The sequence below is a fragment of the Equus przewalskii genome, chromosome 2 (assembly GCF_037783145.1).
Source record: "Equus przewalskii isolate Varuska chromosome 2, EquPr2, whole genome shotgun sequence".
Taxonomy (NCBI): domain Eukaryota; kingdom Metazoa; phylum Chordata; class Mammalia; order Perissodactyla; family Equidae; genus Equus; species Equus przewalskii.
This window is the reverse complement of record NC_091832.1, coordinates 119,023,230-119,046,478: the sequence shown is the minus strand read 5'-3', so window position 1 is coordinate 119,046,478 and position 23,249 is coordinate 119,023,230. Positions and strand designations below refer to the sequence as shown.

Sequence of the window (23,249 nt, the reverse complement as noted above, 5' to 3'; positions counted from 1 at the left end):
TAAAATAAGGGAGGCAGAGAGGTAGATGACGTCAGAGAGAGGTGTGCATCTTTCTGGATGCGACTAACAGCATTCGACATCTTTGCCTGTAGATATGTCTCTGCCCCAACACAAAAATCTTTATGCTATTTCCTTTGGGACTGTGTTCAGCTGGTTTTCATAATGGAAACTAACCTCGTGAACTAACTGATACGAGGGGTTAATGATAGATTCTCAGGGGTTTTTCTTTTGAATAGGCTATTCCTAAAGATAAAAACACCTGAACCGTGGATATTTATCCCGTGGGCTGTAAACAAAGAATGTGATTGGAAGGGATCTGGGAATCCAAGTGCGAGCCATGCCTCTGTCTGGAGATCAAATAAATAAATGTGCAACTCGTAACATGGGGAAGGTTTTTATGTGTTGAAAAGTCATAATTTTTGAAAATGTTGGGAACCATTTGGTTAAAACAAAGGCACCCTTTTCTAGAGACGTTGCAGGCCCTTGTGAAAGCCTGGTGTGGATGAGGTTTGGGTGCATGTTGAAGCGGCCTGTCTGGTCCTCTGTGTGTGCCTCCTGGGCTGTGGCAGTCCTCACGTGTAAAGACAGACCTTGATGGACGTGTGTGGAGTCAGCTTTTGATTATGTGGATTGTTTTCGGTAAAACTCTTATCCTCAGGTGACTTTTCTCTTTGATGCCTAGTATATTTCTAGGTAGCTTATTACTTCTGTGTAGTTTCAGGTAGCATTTAAAAATAGCATTACTTTTTATCATCTCAGTATAAAAAATAATAGAAAAGTAGCTGTGCTGTCAAAAACTCAACATATCATGTTTCTTGTGCAACTAAATATGTTGAGGAATGCCCGATGATTGTTAACATTTATCTTCCTTCTCACCAGTATAGAAAATAGAAATTTGGCCTTCTGCAATGTAACAGGACTTTATTAATTCATTCATTTGGAAAGGGCCTCTTTCCTTTTCTAGGAAAAGGGCATCGAAGTGATGTTTTCTCCCCACCCTTGCCCTGCTTGGACACTTGACTGGAATAGACTTCCTGCAGCAGTGAGCCCAAAAGAAGGTGAGTATTTTTTCTCCTTGAAATCTTACTCATTACCTGGATACCCTCTTCAGATCCATCTTCCAGTTCTCTGTTTCTCTCTTTGGCCGTATGTAATATTTTGATTATGTTATCCATTGAGTTTTCATTATAAAAATTTTATGTATACAGGTTACTCGTATTTTCCACACGTTCCTACATTTGCTTCATCTGTTGCCTTTTTTCTTTGCTGAAGTACCTTGAAGCACATTCCAAATAATGTGACACTATAGTACATACATCTAAAAAATATTGACATCTTAAATAATCACCATGTGATTATCACACTTAATAAAAATTAACAAAAATTCCTTGATCTTCTAATAACCAGTCCATAGTCATTTCCCCCTATTGTTTGAAAAAATATTTTCATAGTTATCTTTTTAGTTAAATAATTATATTTTTCATTGTTAGAAGTTATATTTTGTTTGATAATAACCTTTTCCTTGCTTGTTTCAGTTTCCTCCTTTTATAAGTTTTTAAAGATGATTATTTTGTATTCCGTATTTGTTGTTTCTAATAACTGATGTCCATAAGGATCTAGTTCTGCTGTTTGTTTTTTCTGTTGACTTCCCTCCTGGTGTCTTATTTTCCTGTTATTTTTGTAATTTTAGATTGTGAATTCATTTTGGGGCTACCTAAATCTGTGAATCTTGTGGGGCCTGGGTTAGGAGTGATTCCCGTGGAAAGGATCTATGTTTGCTTCTGCCAGCATCTCAAAGTGCTAGAACTTGAGGCCATTGAACATCAGTCTTTCAGCTTGAGATCTGACAGCCTTTCTGCCTGGAGCCGAGGTTTGAACAAACCAGTCACCTTCTATCATCTTCCTTTGCTGTAGAGTAGGACTTTTTGTTTTAATGTATCTTTTCATAGGGAGTATAGCTTTTTGAGTTTTCTGCATGCAGATAGTGGTATTAGTTCCAGCTCTCCTCCGTGTGAGGGATCAAGGACTAGCCTCTCTTCTTTGTCTTGCTGTTAAACCCAAGATCTCTATTATTAGCAGATACCCTCCCGGCAGCTGTGGTGTCATTTCAGGCTTATTAACTGCTTTTCAGCTTCTTTTCTCCTTTTTAAGGCCCTATGGATTTTCCTTACTCTCAGAAATCCATTTAGACATGTAAAGGATGACTGTTGAATTTTAAATACCATTTTAGATGTTTTTAGGTGGAGAACTTTTTTTATAGCTTGATGTTCCATATCTTTAATTGTTCATCTATTCTTTAGTTTTATACTAAGCCGGGTATAACTTCTTATTTCCAAAACTCTTTGAAATCGCTTGCCTTCCTTTTTGATACTCTCGTCTTCGCTGATTCTTCCTGTTCTATTCTATTCTGTCAATCAAGAGAATAATTTAGGATTCTTCCAGAATGGAAGAAGATTAAGTTGGGCAGTTAAGAACTCTGCCTCAAAGATATTTTATAAAAATGAAATTTTTTTTTTTGGTCTTTAATTAAATATATGAAAGATGGTCACTAATGAATTTGTTAGTGTTTTAATTTTAAATATTTTCTGAAATTTTGAAAAATTTAAATGTTTTTATTGTATTTGCAATTGGATTTTTTGTATACTCTTCAGTTTTAGTGTACATTTCGAACAGGTTAAAACTATAGTTTAATAAATAAAAATCGAGTTTTCATTAATATTTATATTTATCAAGAAATGTTTATGGAGTTTTTTAAGTTCCACATGTTATGCTTCATCCATAATTAATTTACTCTCAGGCCAAAATAGTATTTTCACTTATTAATTGAGCAGTAGTTACTTCTGCTCCCAACTCAGAGATCTGACATTAAGCATTTGCGTCTGGTCGTTTTACGGGTTAGAAGTGCGTATCTCACAGCGTTCGAGGAATATCTTCCTCATTATATCCCTTGAATTGGATCACCTTGTTTTCATGAATTTCATAAATATGACAGTTAAGGAGTTATGTATAACAGCAGAGCTACATGGTTTGCTCACATTTCACTCACTGTTTCTTGAAAAGTTTGTAGTCTTTGTTAAACTAAGGCAGAATTGTGGCATTTTAAACTTTCTGTTTTCAATTCTAGCAATTTCAATATCGCATGGTAGTAGAATCTTTGTGAAATGAAATTATTATGCATAAGGGTGTGGAGTGTTCTCATGATTCGTGTTCTGGTACTGCCTTTTAGGAGAGACTGAATTGTAATAAGATTTTATTGGTACTTGGTTCGTTTAGATATTGCAAAGACTAACTCCTTATTCTGAATCCACTAAGTTACCACCATCAAGACTGCACCATCCACCATCAAGATGGTGGTGCATATTATAAGAATTATCCTCTTGACTAGGAAAGGCTGTATTAATCCTCGTGATGGAGTCTGCTGTATGTCTTAGCCTATCTGATCTTCCACTCTCTGCTCTTATCTGTTCCTCTCGCCACACCTTACATACCCTTCCCTGAACTTTTCCATTTCCTTATACAGCCTGTGCTTACTATCTCCATGCCTTCACTTTTTGTTCCTCCAGTCTGGACTATTCTTCCTCCTACTTCCCCTTCTGTTGAAATTATACCCATCTCTTAAGGATAACGCAAACACTGCTCCCTTCATTAAGCCTGCTGCATGGGCTGTGGAGTCAGCCTGCCTGATGTGAAGCCTCGGCTGCTAACTCACTAAGTTACCTATGGCCAGACTCTCAACTTCTCTGTGCCTCAATTACTTATCTCTAGAATAGGGTAATAATAGTACTGACCTTATGAGATTGTTGGTGCCTTCAGTGAATGAACATGTAAAGCGCTTAGTACAGTGCCTAGTAAATAGTAAATGTTAAATAATACTAGAATACTAGTCAGAGTTACCCACCACTCAACATTGCTTTAGTACTTTCTTACACTTCCTTTTTGGCACCTGTAGTGTAATTGTTCAAGTGCATGTTCCCCTTGTCCAGTGTCGGACTCTTGAGTGTGAGGCCTTGTAGATGGACTCTCAGCCACTTTGTATTGAGTTGAACCAAACTGAGGCTATGGATCCTTTTTTAACTTATTAAATTTCTACATAAACCTCGCAATGTTTTGAATTCTTTTATCTCTTATAGACTTAGGAGGCTAAAACAATTGAGATTATTTACTTTGAAGAAAGAGAACTGAACATTTAATTTACATCCTTATTGTTGTTGTTGTTATCATTGTGTTTTTTATGGACTGTTTAGGAATAAGTTGCAGACATCATGCTGCCTTAGTTCTAAAAACTTAACTATCTCCTTTAAGAACAAGAGCATTTTCTTATGTACCCGTAGTCCAATGGTCAAAGCAGGGTATTTAATTCAGTGCATACTGTTATTAATCTGTGGTCCAATCAGTTGGGTTACGTTTGACTGCCGGGTCTCTTTAGTTTCCATCGATGTGGAACACTCTCTCAGCCTTTCTTTGTCTTTCAGAACATGGATTTTTTGAAGCAGTCAGGCCAGTTTTTTGTAGCATCTCTCTCGATTTGGATTTATCTGTTTCCTCCTGGTTAGATTTAAGTAGCACATTTTTTGCAGGAGGACCACAGGCATGACCCCTTGTCCTTCTCAGTGCGTTGCATCAGGAGGCACGTTACGTCAGCTTGGGCCCAGGGATGCTGACTTTAACCATTTGCTTAAGGTGGTGTCTGCGACGTGGCTCTACTGTCATGTTACTATTTTGCTCTATTGAATTAATAGATAGTTTGTGGGGAAATAATTTGTGACTACATAATAGCTTATTTCTTTTCAAAGTTTCACTCACTAGTTTACATTCATTTGTTGCAAAATGGTGATTTTCTTCAGCTCCATCGTCTTTTCATATTTATCAGTTTCCACTCTACTGTAAGAAAGTTTTTCCTATTCAAATGCTTATTTATTGTGAGTATTGATGCTGAATTTTTATCTTATTGCATAAGTTATGATCCATCACTGTCACTATTATTTCAGTGCTCACGTTGTCCCAGATTGTGAGTCTCTTCAAGCTGGCTCTGATCCTTTGGAAATGACCAGACATTTTATGACTACTTCCTAAATTTCTGGCATAACAAAATATACGGGCTCATTTGGTCATTTCCCTGCCCCAGCCCTAAAATCAGCCGTTTCTGCAAGAAGCCCTGGTTCCTTTTAGGAATAGTGTTTAGAAACAGATTTGGGCACTTGGCGTATGACAGATGTGTGAGGGAATAGATGTGCGTATACACACATGTGTGTACACACACATCAGTATCTACTGCTGTATCTACCGATGTGTCTGTTACCTATGTATATATTGAAAACCATGAGTTTATACTGATAGCTCTAATTCCAATCCAACACCACAAGATTCTTTGTAGTTCTTCTGAATTCAGTATCTGTATCTACCTTTGCTAACAGTAAAAATCATAGCTCCCATCACCTATGTGTTTGCTCCTTTGTTCAGTCCTACACTATATGACAGTAATTTCAGAATTGCTGTGCCCATACCTCTGAAAAATACACCTACTGAGTTGAATTCCAGATTGTTGCAGTTGTTTTCATCTTTGAGGGTATATGGTGAAATTCTCATGCATCTAATGAGATGGTTCTATATAAGAAGAATTATAAAAAATGAGGAATGGAAGGTTTAAGGTAGTGTTAGTTGCATTCCCTGATAGAAAATATTCAACCAACAGCATCCTACTGCACTGAGAAGATTCAGGCAGCTGTGTGCTCTCTGTTCCTATTCACCTTCAAGTAAGTGCTTTCCTACTTTGATGAACTCCGATCAACACTGTGTGAGCCGAGGACTCTTCCTTTTGTTCAGTCCAGCGGCACCTCTGTTCTTGCCCTCTGCGTCTTTGCCCTCTGACTGTGAGGGAGGGAATGGATATAGTCTTTTGCCTTGAGACCTAGAATAGAGCTGCCCTAAGCCACTCACTCCATGCAGTATTTCCCTGTGCCCTCTCTGTTCTCCAGTGGGTTTTAGCTGATTTTTGTAGGCTTTAGGTTCCTATATTACCGGTTACTCCTATGAATAACCATACCAGTCATATGGGAAGGAAGAGAGTCAGAAGCATGACTTTGTTGAAGATAAAGGCAACAAGAAGATAGTTCTTAGGTGTTGTTCCAGTTATAATCTCTTTCATTCTCATATTCAAAGTTCCACTGTCTTAGAAATATGGTCCAGTTAGGTGTACTTAAGGCCTTGGTTTTTCTTTTGAGCTACATGAGAGCACCATCTCCTAGGGAGACTGATATGGGGGTAGTGCATAAAACCTTGAATATCACCACCCATTCACCCTCACCCCTGTCACCCAGTTTAGAGTGTATGCTTATCGGTTGAGATAAAAGAAAAAATTTTCATGGCACAGTTTTACTAGAAGGAGATAGTAAGGTTTCTCCTTCTAGAGGGCTTTAAACCTAGGAGATTTCATTTGCTTGCCTTAGTCATGTATGAATTCTTAGAACAAGGGTTACAAACTGGTAAAGTCTAGCTCCTTTTATGTAAGTGACTGATTGAATTTATGGTTCTAAGCGAATATACAATTTTTTAATCCTAGTGGCAGATTATTCTCTCTTAGTAGTAAGATATTCCTTTTTATCAACCTTTATGTATGGCAAGTATAGATGACTAAGATTTTATATTTAAAAGCTTATCCTGTTTTTTCCCATTTCTTTTCTTTTTTTCCTTAAAGATTGGCGCCTGAGCTAACATCTGTTGTCAATCTTCTTTTTTTTTCTTTCACTCCTCAAAGGCCCCCAGTACGTAGTTGTATACTCTGGTTGTAGGTCCTTCTGGTTGTGCTGTCTGGGACGCAATCTCAGCATGGCCTGATGAGCCATGCCATGGCTGCACCCAGAATTGGAACTGGTGAAACCCTGGGCCACTGAAGCAGAGCACGCAAACTTAACTGCTTGGCCGCAGGGCCAGCCCTCCCATTTATTTTCTATAACATATTTGGAGTTGAAAAGAATGAGTTGATCCTTGACATTAAGAAAAAAAATAAAGTAAGATGGTGATACCTGCTATGACTAGTAAAGACTGGCCTCTGTTTCCTCACCCCCACCCCTTCACTGTCTGCATCTAGAACCAATGGGTTGCCCTTCCTTTCTTCTTCGAGCAGAGGTGATTGGGCAAGCAAGGGAAGAGTGTGTCAGGTCTTTGGAGAGGGTTGGATCCAAGGAGAAAAATGGAAGGACTAAATGGAGCCTTTCCCCGTGAGTGATTCTTCACAAGTTCTTACCAACCCTGTGGGACATGGTAAATAGCATCATTTATTGCTATTCATGCCAGAAGGCCACAGATGCTAAAAGTTCACCATAAGAAAGAATTGTCTCACCTACAGTATAAGTAGTGCCCTCCTTTGAGGAATCTGAAACATAAAGTTTGTTTTAGGGCCTCTAGGCAGATGTGAGGAAGTTCCATTCTCCTAAACCATTGCTTTTCAAACTAGGACATCCATGAGAATCATTTGGACGACTTGTTAAAACAGATTGCTGGGACCTACCCCAAGACTTCCTGTATGGCTACTGTGGTTGGAGAGAGTCATGGTTCAATAGAACAGGTTTGAGGTGGGGTCCTAGAATTGCATTTCTAAGAAGCGTCCAGCTAACGCCGCTTCTGCTTGGGGACCGCTCTTTGAAGTATTCCCCTTGGAAACTGAGATAGCACATGCATTGACTGCTTTGATTTCAAACTTTTGCCACCAAAATGAAAACAACAAGATTAAAGCTTTCTAAAATTTTTCTTCACAATTTAGAACATTATTTTTCCGCTTTTAGTATGGAATACATCCCATGTAAGAGCTTCTGCGTATCTCTGAAACATTTGGTAACTATGAAAGCTTCTACTTTAAGCCAATTTTACTAACAAATATAAGTGGAATAGAAGTATCTTGGTAATCTAAATAAAAATAACAGTTGCACAAAATTTTTTTCCTGAAATACTAGTTTTAGATTCTTATATTTTCCACCACACTAGGCAAGATTCAAAATTAACGTATTTGTTGTCTTACTTTGAAAAAAATTATTCTCCAGTGAGAGACAACATAAGGATATATTCTCCCCAACATGTTTTTGTTTATATTGAATAGCTTTAGGTTATAAAGGCTGTTACATTTTGAACCTTTTGGCATTTAAATACTAAAAGTACACCAAAAGAGTGAGATCAAAGGGGGTTTTTTTGTTCACTTTTCTGGGAAAAAATTCCCTAACATAAATGTTTTTCATTTCTATAAGTTATGCTTAGCTGTGAAATCCAAAACCTGACCATATTTGACTCAGAATTGTACACATTTATAACTGTTTTCTCTTCTTTCAAGAGTAAGGTTCTCAACAAGCATTTTGGTGCTTTACCAGAAGTAATACAATCTTTGTTTAAACTGCACTTTAATCTGAAACTAAAAGCCTCTAAAAGAGAGTATATATAAATATAGAGAGAATTTATATTAAATGGTCTAAAATATAACAAGGCCTCAAAGAACAAGTTTGTTATTGGTTAGGTGATGGTCTTTTGATTGCGTGCCAGACACTAATATATACAGGTGTAGAGGCCGAGATGGAGACAGAGAGACATCACATGCGAATGGATGTGAATGATGTAGAGCAGACCATGTGTTCAATTCATTTTTTCTAGTAGAGAGTTAGACAAGTCAGCTAGAGTAATAGAAGTAATTGAAACTTGCAGAGAGGTAGGTAAAATTTTACTAGGCAAGTTCTTCAGGTTGTTATAGTATTATACATTCCTTATGTACAAATGTTAGTGTTTTATAGAATAATGATTATACTTGGTAATCAAGAGAGGTGATGCTGATTGTAGAAATTTTTTATATCGGTTTTAATGAGTAGCCATTAGGTGAATTTTTTAATTAAAAAATAAAAGTAATGTACCATGTTATAATCTTTAGTGGACTGGAAAGTAACAAAGAGGTAAAGAACTACTAGAAAGGTGACTTTATTTTTCAGTGTTACTTTCTTCATGTGACATTTTAAAAGGTTTAAAGTCTCTTTGTGTGAAATTTTAAAACTTTAAGAAAAAACCATATAAAATAGTCAATTTTATTATAATTATATAGTAATAATACGTTGACTTTTATTTATTTAAGCCTTTTTTATTTAAACCTTTTAAAATTTCACATGAAGTAGCACTTAAAATAGTCAAACTCTCCTCAAATTTACCTATAGATTTAACATAATTTTTATTAAAATCTCAACAAGTTTTTTGTAGGTATCAACAAGGTTATTCTAAATTTTACATGGAGAAAGGAATTTAGAAAAGAACCATAAAAGAGAGAGGATCACTGTATTCAACGTTAAGACTTCCTGTCTAGCTACTGCGATTGGAGAGATAGACATGGATCAGTAGAACAGAGAACCTACAGAAGGGCATGAAGAACTCAGTGGAGGAACGAGTCTTTTCAACAAATGATGCTGGCAGAGAAACAACATCCATCTATAGGTAGAGAAAATGAATCTCTGTCTAGATTGCACACCTTCTATAAAGGTTAACTCAAAATGGATCATGGATTTAAATATAAAATTTAAAGCTATAAAACTTTACAAGAAAATGTAAAAAATTTTAAAAAGCTTTGGGAGGGGCTGGCCCGATGGCATAGCGGTTAAGTTTGTACTCTCCAGTATGGAGGCCCAGGGTTCACAGGTTCGGATCCTAGGTGCGGACCTACACTGCTCATCAAGCCTTGCTGTGGTGGCTTCCCACATACTTAGAAGGTAGAGGGAGGAAGACCAGCACAGATGTTAGCTCAGGGCCAATCTTCCTCACAAAAAAAAAAAAGAGGCTTTGAGAGTTGGGATAGAAAAAGAGTTCTTACACCTGACGCCAAAAGCATCATTTGTAAAAAATTTTTTCATAAATTGGACTTCATCAAAATTAAAAATGCTCTGCCAAAGACTCTGTTATAGGATGATAAAATAAATTGAAGACTAGAAGAAAATATTTGCAAACCACAAATATATGCAAATCTGACACAGAACTGGGGTCTGGAATATGTAAAGAACTCTCAAAACTTGACAGTAAACAAAGGAACAAAAAAGAATACAGTTAGAGAATCAGCAAAAGAAGTGAACAGACATTTTACCAGAGAGGATATACAGTTGCTGCATGTACGCATGAAAAATTGTCTGCTTCTTAACCAGCAAGGAAATGTAAATTAAAACCACATCGGGATGTCACTCCACACCACAAGATCGCTATACAAGTTCAAGACTCAGCACTTGCACTGTTGGGCTGTTATCCCAGAGAAATGAAAACTTATATTCACACAGAACCTGCATGTGAATGTTGTGGCAGCTGTGTTCTAATAGCCTCAAACCAGAAACAGCCCGAGTGCCTTTCAGCGGGTGGTTAAACAAATTCCCATGCGGCCCTGCTCTGGAATACCACTCAGCAGTAAAAAGGAGTGGACTGTTGATGCTTGTCACAATCTGGATAGATCTCAAAGGCATCATGATTAATAAAAAAAAGCTACTCAAAAGGTTACCTATATGATTGCATTTATTTAACACTCTCAGAATGATAAAATGAGAGAAGGGGAGCCGATTAATGGTTGACAGGGATGGGTGTGGCGGGCCGCTGCTGTGCAGGGGGTTCCCTTGTGGTGATGAGGTGGGTATATGAATCTAGACGTGGGATCCAATTGCATGAAGCTGTACATACACTCACAAATGAATGCGTGTAAAAACTGGTGAAATGAGCAAAGCCTGTAGTTAACAGTATTGTACTAATGATAATTTCCCAGTTTTGATGTTGTGCTACGATTGTGTAAGATGTCACCACTGGGGAAGCTCAGTGAAAGGTTCATGGGACCTTCTGTACTATTTTTGCCACTTTCTGTGAGTCTATAATTATTTCAGAATAAAAAGTTAAAAATATAATTTAAGTAGAAATATTGAAAAGATCAAGAAAATAAAGAATATTGAGGGGCTGGCCCAGTGGCGCAGCAGTTAAGTTCGCACATTCCGCTTCAGCAGCCCAGGGTTCGCCGCTTCGGACTCCGGGTGCGGACCTGTACACTGCTTGTCAAGCCATGCTGTGGCAGGTGTCTCACGTATAAAGTAGAGGAAGATGGGCACAGGTGTTAGCTCAGGGCCAGTTGTCCACAGCAAAAAGAGGAGGATTGGTGGCAGATGTTAGCTCTGTGCTTATCTTCCTCAAAAACAAAACCAAAAATACGTATATATAGAAATGTTTCTTAGCTCATCTTTTGCAAAAAATACTTACTAGAAAACTTCCAGAGATCAGTTATAAATCAAATGATAGTGTGATACAAGGCAAGAACTACAAAGACATCTTAATGTATTTCCTTTGTAATGAAGAGCAGTGCAATACCGATAGACACAGGTAAACGTTGACTTTCAGATTTGACACTCCATTCCGCAGATTGCTGTTCTCAGGTTCCCAGAGAAATGGAGAAAGTCATATTGGCATAACATAATTTGAGTTTCTTTATATCAGCATTGCTTCAGAATAGTGATTAGTATTGTGTAGGAGTAGCTCAAGTATTAATCCTGGCCGCTAGTTTGCACTAAGGCTCCTGCCCCTCCACCAGAAAACTTGGAAGTTGCTTGAGGATGTCATGCTGCTGTCTATGTTGTGGATGTTACATTCATGAGAAGTAAAGTTCTTTCATACAGAAAGCTTAGTGTAGTGTCCAGCTTCAATTATACATTTGCATTTCAAAGTACTGAAAAGTGGGACTGAGTGTTTTGTTTTGACTGTCAAATTGTTGAGTGAATGAGTTTATTTTAAACTTTAAATCAGCTCAGGGTGGAAATGACGCAGTTGTATAACATTGTACTACTGACTAAATTGTTGAGAACCACTTTGCTGTGAACAAGGCCTGAAAAAGAGTAGCAAGATTACATTAAAAAAAGATTACATTTCTTTCGAGTCCTCCCCAAGTGTAAGTGCAGGACCAGCGTCCACCGTAGAGGCAGCGGGGCTCAGCAGGGCTCAGCGGGGCTGGCGAGCTGGGCTCATGGCTGTGCCTCCCTAAATCCACATAGCCTTGGCCGCACTGGATTTCTTACCTATTTTTTTCTTTTTCTGTTTTTAGCCATGAAATCAGATTATCTTGTTAGGAAAATACAATGCCTTTTTTTTTTTTTTTTTTAAACGTGCAGTTAACTGTGGTATGTGATTAAAGAAAAAAGTTAAAGGTCTTTTTTTTCTCTTGGAGTTAGATTTGCTGTAATTCTTCCCAGTATTATATTATACTTTGTTCTATCCTCTGGGTTAGACTTCAAGAATACTATTTATAGACCATATTTTTAAGTACTTTGCAAGCAGAACCCGTGATGACTGATTACCAAGAACGGTTTTACTGGCCAGTTTGTCTAGGGCTGATTACATAGAATCTTTTAAGAGTATTGGTTTTTAAAACAAAATAAAAGTATTTGACATGAGGAAGTATCTATGTGATTATACAAATTTATCTGAAGTTTGTTTCAATTAATAGGTAGAGTGTGAAAATTATTTGGAAATTTTTTTTGTATACAAATGGACAGGTTGAGAATTTGTTGAACAGTCGAGGAGATTTGGGTCTATTCCTGACTGCAGTAGTCATTTATTATAGCACTAGGCAAGTTTGAGAGTTACCATGGTTTGTTTTAGGAATATTATGAATTCACTGATAAGAAACCTCAAATTATCCATTCAGGAGTGAATATTGTTAAATGTTAGTATGTTTCAGAGATTGAATTGCTTCAGAAAGTTGGAATAGGATTTATGTGAGTAATGGAATGTTTATTCCTGAGAAACAGTGCCAGGCAAGTGTTCTTATCTCCTCAGTTTTCTTGAATTGTGGTTGGGGCGGGACCTTTCGGGGGAGCAGTCTGGAGCGCAGTCCAGCCCTCTGTGTTTCCGGCAGCGCCGAGTTCTCTTAGGACTAGAGAGGTGTAGCCCCTTTAAGATAAGGCTTTTCCTAAGAATTTCCTTCAGTTTTTTTTCTTGAGTTTTTCCAATGAACACAGATAATGGGTATTGTAATAAGAGGCTTTTATGTTTTAGATTGAGGCAGCTTTAGATGAAAATTTGCATAAATTTTACATTAATTATTAATGGGTGATTTTTCAGTAAGTACCCATTTTAAGTAGAGCAAAACTTACTGTTGGTGTCATCCAGAAGCAATGAAGAATAGGAAAGAAACTTTGCTCTAAGACAAAGATAGCTGCAAAAAAGTATTTCGTTCCAGCCTTTAACATCATTCCTAATGAGGACAAAATGAATGAGCACCCCAAAACACTTGCAGAGTTGTATATAAACTGTGTATCACTGCTCTGAAAGATGACTTCTGTGTATAATTAATGCAAAGCCAGCGCTGTGTTAATTCCGCTTTGTACCTTTGCAAACAGGTATTTTTATATGATTTAACTCCTGAATTGCCTTTCCAGACTGCTTTGAATATTTCACACTGAGATTCAGTTTTTAAGCTTAAAACTCTTGATATTGCCAAACTTTCAAGAATTATTTTTAAAAAATTATAAATGTTTATAGTCACATTTAGGAGACAGCGGGAATGCTAATGATGTGGAGCCTTATTATTCTGCTAAAGGAAACTAATTAGTATTATTCATTTCAGTTTAAATTGGCACTCTCCGTGCTGTTCCAGACAGTTATGATTAAAATCACAATGAACTATTTTATTCTGTGCTTTGAACCAGCTCTGCTCAGCACCCAAACCCATTCATTATTTTTATTTAATTAGGCCTAACTACACTGGGAAGATACCTGAAGCAAGTCAATTTCCCAGATAGCTGTGCAGTCTCAGTAGCTCACAGGCTCTGCAACCACAAAGTTGTCAAGACTGAACCATCGGAGGAATTTTTTTTAAATTATCCTTAACCATAAGACCAAAGTATAGTTATAAATAGAAAACAGTCATTATTTAAATGGCGTAAGTATACAGTATTAGTAATCAGTAGCATAATGTTTCTGGATGTGAATTTTATACAGTTGTTTTTGGAAAATTATTAAATTAGTTTTTATGTTGAAACTAGTGATTACATTAGAAAGTTGGCTGTATTCTATGCACATAAGTGCAAGCTTATATGCTTCCTAGGAAAAAATACCTAGGAATTTCACGTATCATTACATAGCAAATATTTTATAAAACTAAGGTAAACTCAATTCCCAGGACATCTCCTCCTCTTAAAAACAAATTTTTTATATGATAGTTTTACTGATTTGTCGATTGCAATGAGAAGACAAGTTTTTATGGCAGTTCATACATTAACAACTAGACATGAAAAACTGCTTACAGGGTTTTTGGGGGGAGAATTTAGATAGGGCCAAGCCCTCTTCCTCTTTTTTTTTTTAAACAACTTTATTGAGTGATTACTTCCATGCTCTTAGGGACAAATTCACACTTAAATTTTTTCAGCAAAACAAGAAAAGAGAAAACCAAGTTGCCAAAGGCAATATTAAAAAAATTACTTAGAAATTGCTTTCCAGTCATACCCTTCTGCTTTCATCTATTCCAGACACTTTATTGCAAAATCAAGTAATTATTGGTTTAATCAGACTATGATCTAACCAAAGAGATGTTTTAAATTAATTTTTTTGTTTATAAAATAAGTGCTTTTGATAAGTTTCTTTCAAGTGACCTTAAATCTCATTAATAAGCAATACTCAAATTTACACAGCTACCGTTTGTTAGATACTAGATTCTGACTTACACCCCTTGATCAAACTCTTTAAAAAGTGATTGTATGAGTCAGATTCCCAATAGGAAAAGATGGCACTTTCAAATAGGGATAATTGGAGGTGAATTTATACGTAGAGGGACTAATTACAAAGTCGTGGGCAGGATGTCTTGAACGTACAGGGGCAGGGCAGGAGCCTGAGGTGAGTAGCTGCAGAGCTGTTTCCACCTGTAGGTCTGACTGTGCGTGGGAGGGAAAGCAGGGAGAGAGAGGCCCCTCAGCAAGCTGATGAGAGGCGAGCAGGCTTCAGGCAGGAGACAGAGGCAGCCTCAGGTGACTGCAGGGGCGGAAGCCAGAGGAAAGATACCTTGCCCTCGTTCTCCTTTCCTGTCTGGTCTGCTGCTGAGGCTGCTCACTGACAAATCCATCTAGATGCCAGGGGGCCTGTTGAGGCAGCGTGTGCAGGTCAACCTCCAGGGCAGAGAGCTGGTTGAATTTGGAGGGTGCAAACCTAAGATATCTGGCAGATTAATTATGGAAATTCAGAGCTGAGAGACAGTGGAGATCATCTAGAATGAGGAAATTTGAGGTTCATGGAGAGGTTAAGCAACATGCATCGTGTAACACACAGTCAAGACACGTCAGTCAGCTGAGTCCAGGCTCTACCTCTGCGTGCATATGCTTCAGAGTTTAGGCCACGGTTCTCTCTTACAGCACCCGTGCAGATCTCCTGTGCACGAAGTTGCACTGATTGTATTGCTGTCATCTTGGCAAAATTAATAAAATTTGAAATTTATTAACCTAGGGGTGGAAATGTTTTAGAATAGTAGTTCGTCCAACAAAAGTTATTTCAATCCATACTGTAATTCCCTGAAAATTACTTTCAATGACCTTACCTGTTGTAGAAAATTGCTATTTAATGTGATTTTTCTTAAAACCTAGAGTTGTGGGGGTTAGGTAGGGAGAGGAGTTGTAATAACCCTCTAACTTTTGGAGTCTTTGCTTAAGAGACTTAAAATTTGGAATCAATTTGATTAAAATCAAAAGCAGCATATAAAAATATATTAAGAATTTCCATTCTCAACATGAATTCTACCCTTCATTGTTGCAATATGGTTACCTTTAACATTTGCAGCTGTTTTCTTCTCTTATTCTTTTCACTATCTGTTAATACTGTCAGGTCATATTATACCAAGTAATTTCCCATTTGTTGAATGCACTTGAGTTATACTAGAGGTAAGGGTTAGAGATTATGGAGCACCTCTTCAAATTCTCCTCACATTTGGAAACCCTTGACCACAATGCTCACCCTGAAATTAAAGATCTTGATTGGGGACAGCAAATTTTGTGCATTTCTCAGACAAATGGTCTTGCATTCCAGATCTTTTCCTCCTTTCTCATATAGCTTGTGTTTTTAGCAATACAGTCATGTGCCAGATAATGACATTTCGGTCAATGACAGACTGCATGTACAATGGTGGTCCCATAAGATTATAAAGGAGCTGAAAAATTCCTGTTGCCTAGTGACATTGCTGCCATCATAACATAGCACAATGCATTACTCATGTGTTTGTGGTGATGCTGAGTGAACAAACCTGTTGCTCTACCAGTCATATAAAAGGATAGCACAGACAGTTATGTACAGTACGTAATACACAATAATTATAATAAGTGACTATGTTACTGGTTTATGTATTTACTATACTTTTTGGTATTTTAGAGTGTACTCTTTCTACTCATAAAAAAAAGTCCACTGTAAAACAGTATGCCGTGTTAGGCCTGTTGCAGCCTCAAACATCTCATGGTTACCGTGTGGCTTGATTGGATCATTTTCTCTTGTGCTTGATGTAATCTCATGTTGTTTTGTTCATTGTCCACTGCTAATGTTGCCAGTAAGAGCACACAAGTGATTGACCTGGAAATGAAAGGAAAAGTGATTAAGGACTATGAAGGTGGAAAATCAGTGATGGTTATTGCTCGCCAGGCAAGCGTGACCCATTCCACCTTAGCTACGATCTGGAAGAACAAGAACAAAGTGACAGAAGCTGTTAAAGGATCTGCTTCATTGAAGGAAACGAGACTGACAAAAACTTGAGAAGGCCTCATATATACCAGACGTGGAGAAACATCTAATGACCTGGGTTGAAGACCAGACACAGAACTGTCTTCCTCTCAGCACCATGACAGTCACATCCAAAGAAAATAGTTTGCAATGAAAGAAAAGGCTGGACCCAACTACGATGTTGAGTTTACTGCCTGCTCTGGGTGGTTTAAATGATCCAAGAATCGTTACTCGTTACATCGTGTGAAGTGAGTGGTGCGTCTGCGAGTGCTGATGTGAGGGCAGCTGAGGAACTTTTGGAAATTCTAGATAAGCTGGTTGTAGAGGAAAATTACTTGCCAAATCAGTATTCAATGTAGATGAAAACTCCCTGTTCTAGAAATGGATGCCTGAAAGAACTTTCATCCACAAGGAGGCCAAGTCAGTGCCAGGTTGCAAGGCTTTTAAGGACAGGATGTCAGTCCTGCTTGGAGGCAATGCTGCAGGCTACAAACTGAAACCCATCGTGATCTGGCACAGTGAGAACCCAGGGCCTTCAAGTGCATCAAGAAGCACACAGCGCCAGTGCACCACAGGAGCGATAAGAGGTCCTGGAGGACCCAGCTCCTCTTACAAGATGCCCTCCTGAACTGCTGTGCTAGTGAAATGGAGAAGTACTGTTTGCAGAATAACACACCTTTCGAGATTTTGTTTATTGTCGATAATGCTCCTGGACATCCTCCTTTTATTGGTGATTTTCATCCCAATATTCAAATGGTGTTTTTCCCGCCACCACCACCTCTTTGATCCAACCAATGGATCAAGGAGTTAGAGTAGCTTTTAAGGCCCACGACCTGAGGGGGACCTTTGCCCAGGCCATTGCTGCAACTGAGGAAGACACTGATGCAGTTCTGGAGGGATTACAACACCTATGGCTGTGTCAAGAACCTTGCTTGGTTTTAGGGTGATGGCACCAAGCAGTGTATGAATGGCATCTGGAAGAAGACACTCAAGAGGTTCATCCATGACTTCAGAGGATTTGCCAAGGATGAGGAGGTTGCAAAAATTAACAAGGCTGTGGTTGAGATGGCAAACGGCTCGAACCTGGGTGTGGATGAGGATGAGGAGCTCCTACAGGTGGTTCCTGAGGAGTTGACTAGTGAGGAGTTGTTGGAATTGCAGTGGAATGCATAGCTGAAGAAGAGGAAGAGAAAAGGAAACTGCAGGAGAAGAAAAAGAAGAACGCCCAAGAAAATTCACAGCGAAGGGTTTAGCAGAAGCTTTTACAGACCTCAACAAGCTGCTTAAAAAGTTTGAAGACGTGGACCCAGCATCTAAAGGTTTTCATTAATAGAGAGGAATGTTCATGGTGCATTATCTGCTTACGAGCAAATCTATGATGAGGAAAAGAGACAAACCAAGCAAACCACCTTGGACATATTTCTGAAGAGTGACACTTCCTCAAGAAGAGCCTCAGGCAGGTCCTTCAGGAAGTGGTCCAGAAGCAGGCATTATCATAGGAGATGACAGCTCCACGTGTGTTATTGCCCCTGAAGACCCTCCAGTGGGACAGGATGTGGAGGGAGAAGACAGTGATATTGAAGGTCCTGACCCTGTGTAGGCCTAGGCTAGTGTGTGTGTTTGTGTCTTAGTTTTTAACAAAAAAGTTCAAAAAATAAAAAATTTAAAAATAGAGAAAATCTTATAGAATAAAGAAAGAAAATATTTTTGTACAACTGTACAATGTGTTTGTGTTTTAAGCTATGTGTTATTACTGGAGTCAAAAAGTTAAATAAAATTAAGGTTTATAAAGTTACAGTAAGCTAATGCTAATTTATTATTGAATAAAAATATTTTTTATAAATTCAGTGTAACCTAAGTGTAGAGTATTTGTAAAGTCTACAGTAGTGTGCAGTAGTGTCCTGGCCTCCACACTCACTCACCACTCACTCACTCACTCACCCAGAGCAACTTCCAGTCCTGCAAGTTCCATTCATAGTGAGTGCCCTATACAGGTGTACCTTTTTTTTTCTTTAATTCGTTTTTTTTTTTCCTTTTTCTCCCCAAAGCCCCCCGGTACATAGTTATATATTCTTAGTTGTGGGTCCTTCTAGTTGTGGCATGTGGGACGCTGCCTCAGCGTGGTTTGATGAGCAGTGCCATGTCCGTGCCCAGGATTCGAACCAACGAAACACTGGGCCTCCTGCAGCGAAGCGCGCAAACTTAACCACTCGGCCACGGGGCCAGCACCCAGGTTCACTTTTTTTTTTATCTTTTATGCTGTATTTTTACTGTACCTTCTCTACATTTAGATACATAGTTACCATTGTGCTACAGTTGCCTACAGTATTCAGGACAGTAACATGCTGTACAGGTTTGTAGCCTAGGAGCGATAGGCTGTACTATAGAGCCTGAGTGTGTAGTAGGCTATCCCATCTAGGTTTGCCTAAGTACATTCCATGGTGTTTGCATGACAAAGTTGGCTAACGACGCCTTTCTCAGAATATATCCTCATTGTTAAGCACAGCATGCCTGTAATGAGCAAAATCTTAAACGCAAACAGTTGTGTTTATGTAGGTTATTGCTAAGATCTTTTATATCTCTGTACCAAGGAGTAGAAATGATCAGTGTCAGCTGGGCTTTGCTGCTGCAGCTGTGATTGTAATCTTTAATTGTAAATGCCGCATTGTACCCAACCTACTTCACACAGAGAGAGTCTCTTGATTTTCTGCTAATGAGAGACCCTTGCTAGGCTTGAATGCCTATGAAGATACAAGGTTCTAGTAAAAAAAAAAAAACTAATTCAAAATAAATGCAGCATTTTCTCCTTTTTAGAGAGCAACAAACTATAATTAGTGAAAGCATGTTCTAGCTTTATGAATACTTTCACTGGATCTTTAAACATTTTCCTTCCATACTTTTCGTTTATCAGACAGTGAGGTACAGCTTGTTATTTAATGTCAAACTATGTTAAAGAATTCAGCTACTTCATATAGTTACAGTGTTGGCTTTTGAGAAAATTAACTTAAAAATGTGAAACATAATACAACCATCCCCTAGTATGATGGCTAATTTTTAATGATTCCATAATATTTCACCAAAGAGATTTAATATATTTTGCTTAATTATCTGCAGTTGAATATAAACTTGCTCTCAGCTATCACACTGCAGGTAACACTACCATGAAATGTCCTGAGTGTGGCTTTTCCTATACTTTGAGTTGTTTCCCAGAGGTGAGATGATAGAGGATGTGGGCCCTCTTGTTGCTTATGATACATATTGCCAAATTGATTTTAAAGGGGCTTTAACTAGTTTATTTTACCATCAGCAGTGCTCAGGCACCGCTGCCTCCCTCCACCTTCATTGGCAGTAGTTCTTCAGATTTTTTTGGTAATTTTTACAGGGTAGTAGGGATAACTCATTTTTTGTGTATTTTATCATAGCAAGGTTTAAACTTGCATTTATTTTTCTTTATATCTTGTCAATCTGAATGAATTCCTTAATAAAGTGAATATATTTGTTTGTTTGCTAAAGATATTTTTCTCATAATGTTTCCTTTTTTATTTTAGTTAGCAATGTGTTTTTCTTAAAGCTGAAAAATCCTACAGGTTTTATGTTTTAGCTCCATTTTGTATACTGAAAGCTGTAACAGCCATGGGCAGCTTCTGTAGGTTCTTAGGAGGGTGGCAGTGTCAGACAGCTAAGCAATAGCCTATAAGCTCAAGAAATCAGTTAGCAGTGGTAAGATCGGAAATCTGAGATTATTTTTTAAGCTGCATGTTGTTTTAATTTATTATTTTCCCATTTGTCCTACCTTAACTGTTTCGGACAGTCTTTTTAAATGCCATCCTGTCTTCATTGTGCTGATGGGAGCCCAAGAAAGGTGTTTTTATTACTCAGCGGGAATAACACGCCCGGGAAGGCAGCATGAAGGTGATGGCAGTAACTCAGGGGAGCCCGCTGGAAGGCGAGGCTCCAGGGCACTGTGGAGGCTGCTTGGTCCAGTTTCTCTTGCTCCTGGAGCTTAGATGGTAGAGTTGTTTTTTGTTTCAATAAAGGAGATTCCCTTACCAGTTGCTGTCTCCCTCACCCTCCACCCCAAACAGGCTGGGCTCCTTAAGGGCGGGGATCAGTGTTTGCATTTGTGACTCTTAGGCCCAGCTGAGTGACCAGCACAAGGCAGAGGTTTAATGAGTACTTCAGTGAAACGAGTGAGTTGTTGAGGGGAAATGTCGACGAAAATAATCCATAACCAATCTATAAATGAAAATTTGGGTGAATTTATTCTGAGCTAAAATGTGAGGACCATGGCCTGGGGCCTTTCTTCCCAAAGGAAGAAAGGGCACCAAAGAAGTGGGGTATACAGAGTGGTTATATACCCCCAAAGAGGATGTTCCACATATGATTGAAATGTCCTTTTTACAATAGACACGAGACTGCTCTGTCAGCACAGCAATGGATGGACACAGCAGGTAGGTCTGCTGTCTTGGTGGACACAGGAGGGTGGCAGGTCTGTTGTCTCAATCTGGCTGGTCACAGGTGAGCTGGCTGATCAAAGGTGAGCACAGCAATCAGTTCCTAGCCTAAGGAAAGATGCTTATCCTTAAGGAAATACCAATGTGGGGGGACATTGCACCTTTATCTTAAGGCCATCTGTGCTTGCCATAGGAAATGTTTAAAGCAGATATACAATGCATGCTCAACGGCCACATCAGACCCTTTTGAAAAAAACAAAGTCAGGCCGAATTAGGTTTACACCAAATGGCTTCCTCGTATACTCCAGTATATCCTATTGCTTGCCATTTCTATTTGTCAGAAATAGTATGAAAGGTAATTGGAGTTGAAAATATAATACTGAATCTGACCACCAAGCATCCTCAGAGGAAGAAAATAAATTAAGAATTATCTCTAAGATCTGATTTTTAAAAATTTACTGAAAATAACAGTATCTGCAGACATCTATATGGACTCAGAACAACAATGGACTTTTTTTCATTATTACGAGACTCATGTTTTTTAATGGAATGGTCAGTGAGGTGCAATATGTTAATTCTTCAGAACCAGTGTTTTGAGATAACTCAGTCTTATGATTATGTCCCCAAGTAACAGAGCATGATAGTTTTCCACATCCTCCTGAGCAGGCCGTCTCACTGGGTCTGTGAAGCAGCACTGGACAGGAAACCTCTGTGTTCTCCGCCTTCACGAGATGAAGAAGACTGGTCCAGAAAACTGTTATGCAGCCTAGTAATTGGTCAGTTAATAGCACAAACATATTGCTAAGATTTGCCAAAAAAGAAAAGAAAGAAAGGGGAATTCAAGTGCCTAGTACAGTGAATTCTAAGTCAGTGAGGGCTGCTCAAGAGGTAACAGCCTCCTAACATCAGACTTGGAGAACCTCCTTCAGCAGCCGGGGCTCCTATTGGGAAGCCCATAGGAGGAGATAATGCCAATAGATCCAGATTGTTTGGGAATAGATGCCTTCTAGAACTAACTTTCTTCAAGGAAAACAGATTTAAAAGCATTGTTTTTCTCCTTACCCCTCTATTTTCCATGAGACTTTGATCTTACCACCTAGGTTTTACCAACTATATTACATTTTAGGAGCATAATTTCCATGGTTGTTAAGGGATTACCGGATTGGAAAGACTGAAGCAGTAGGTGTTGTAAAAGGCCAGAAAGGAAGGTTATTGATTTTCTCGGTTGGGGAAGATGTCACGCAGGTCAAGCAGGTCTTGAAGTGGGCCTTGAAACAGAGTAAACATTAGATTAAAAGCAGGAAGAACGTGAAGTGTTTTAGTGAGGGAACAGCACTGCTGAGACGGAGAGAATGGGTATGGAATTTCAAGTACATGTCAGAAAACTAGTTTTATGAAATACTGTGAGCTGTGGAAGGATTGGTGAAGCGGAAACAACTCAGTCTCTGCTTTTTTGTTTTTTTCATAATAAATGCCGATTTTTGTGGGGCAAGTTGCTATTTTCTTTTGATTTCAAAAACATTTTCCATGGTTTCAGAACTCTTCATAAGGACAACGACTAACAATTTTATGTATCCCTTTATACTTTGACATATTATTTCCTAAAAATGAACTTTCTGGAGAGAACAGAGGCATCAGCACCGGTGTAATCTGTGACTTTTCTGGCCTGTGGACATTAGTAAGTGCCATTCTAGAGTATGAGTATGAGGGACCAGCGTTGTCTGTTCAGGGCAGAATAGATCGTCTTTCCTTGAGAAAAGGCTATGGCAAGTTCACTGTGTCTATTGCACGTAAAGCAGTGTTCGGCTGGCTTCTGGATTCTGCAGACTTTTATGTGACTGGCTGGCTTTCTCCTTTGCTCCTGGGATGCAGCAGTGCGAGCATACACCGTGGAGAAACTTGACCAAAGCGCAGGGAGCCCCAGCGGTTCCTCTTGCCCAGGGGTCACTAGCCTGTGTGCCTTGAGTCTAAGTCGCCGTTGTGTGTCTGGGAGCTTGTCACCCCCATCAAATCTGCTGGAGTTTGAAAATTCTGTTTCTGGAATTGCTCTTCACTGGCACATTACTAACAGAC

General features: G+C 38.7%; 1 protein-coding gene across 2 annotated transcripts in view; it reads left to right on the top strand.

Moving 5' to 3' along the window:
* Window positions 1–23,249, top strand: part of GSTCD (glutathione S-transferase C-terminal domain containing) — a 130,852-nt gene that overhangs the window by 18,038 nt on the left and 89,565 nt on the right. For both annotated transcript variants that reach the window (XR_011537825.1, XM_070611814.1), the window contains exon 5: window positions 965–1,058. Coding sequence is in view for 1 of the 2 variants with exons in the window: in XM_070611814.1 (XP_070467915.1) it covers window positions 965–1,058 (94 nt within the window). In the remaining variant the exon portion in view is untranslated. The remainder of the gene's footprint in view (window positions 1–964; window positions 1,059–23,249) is intronic.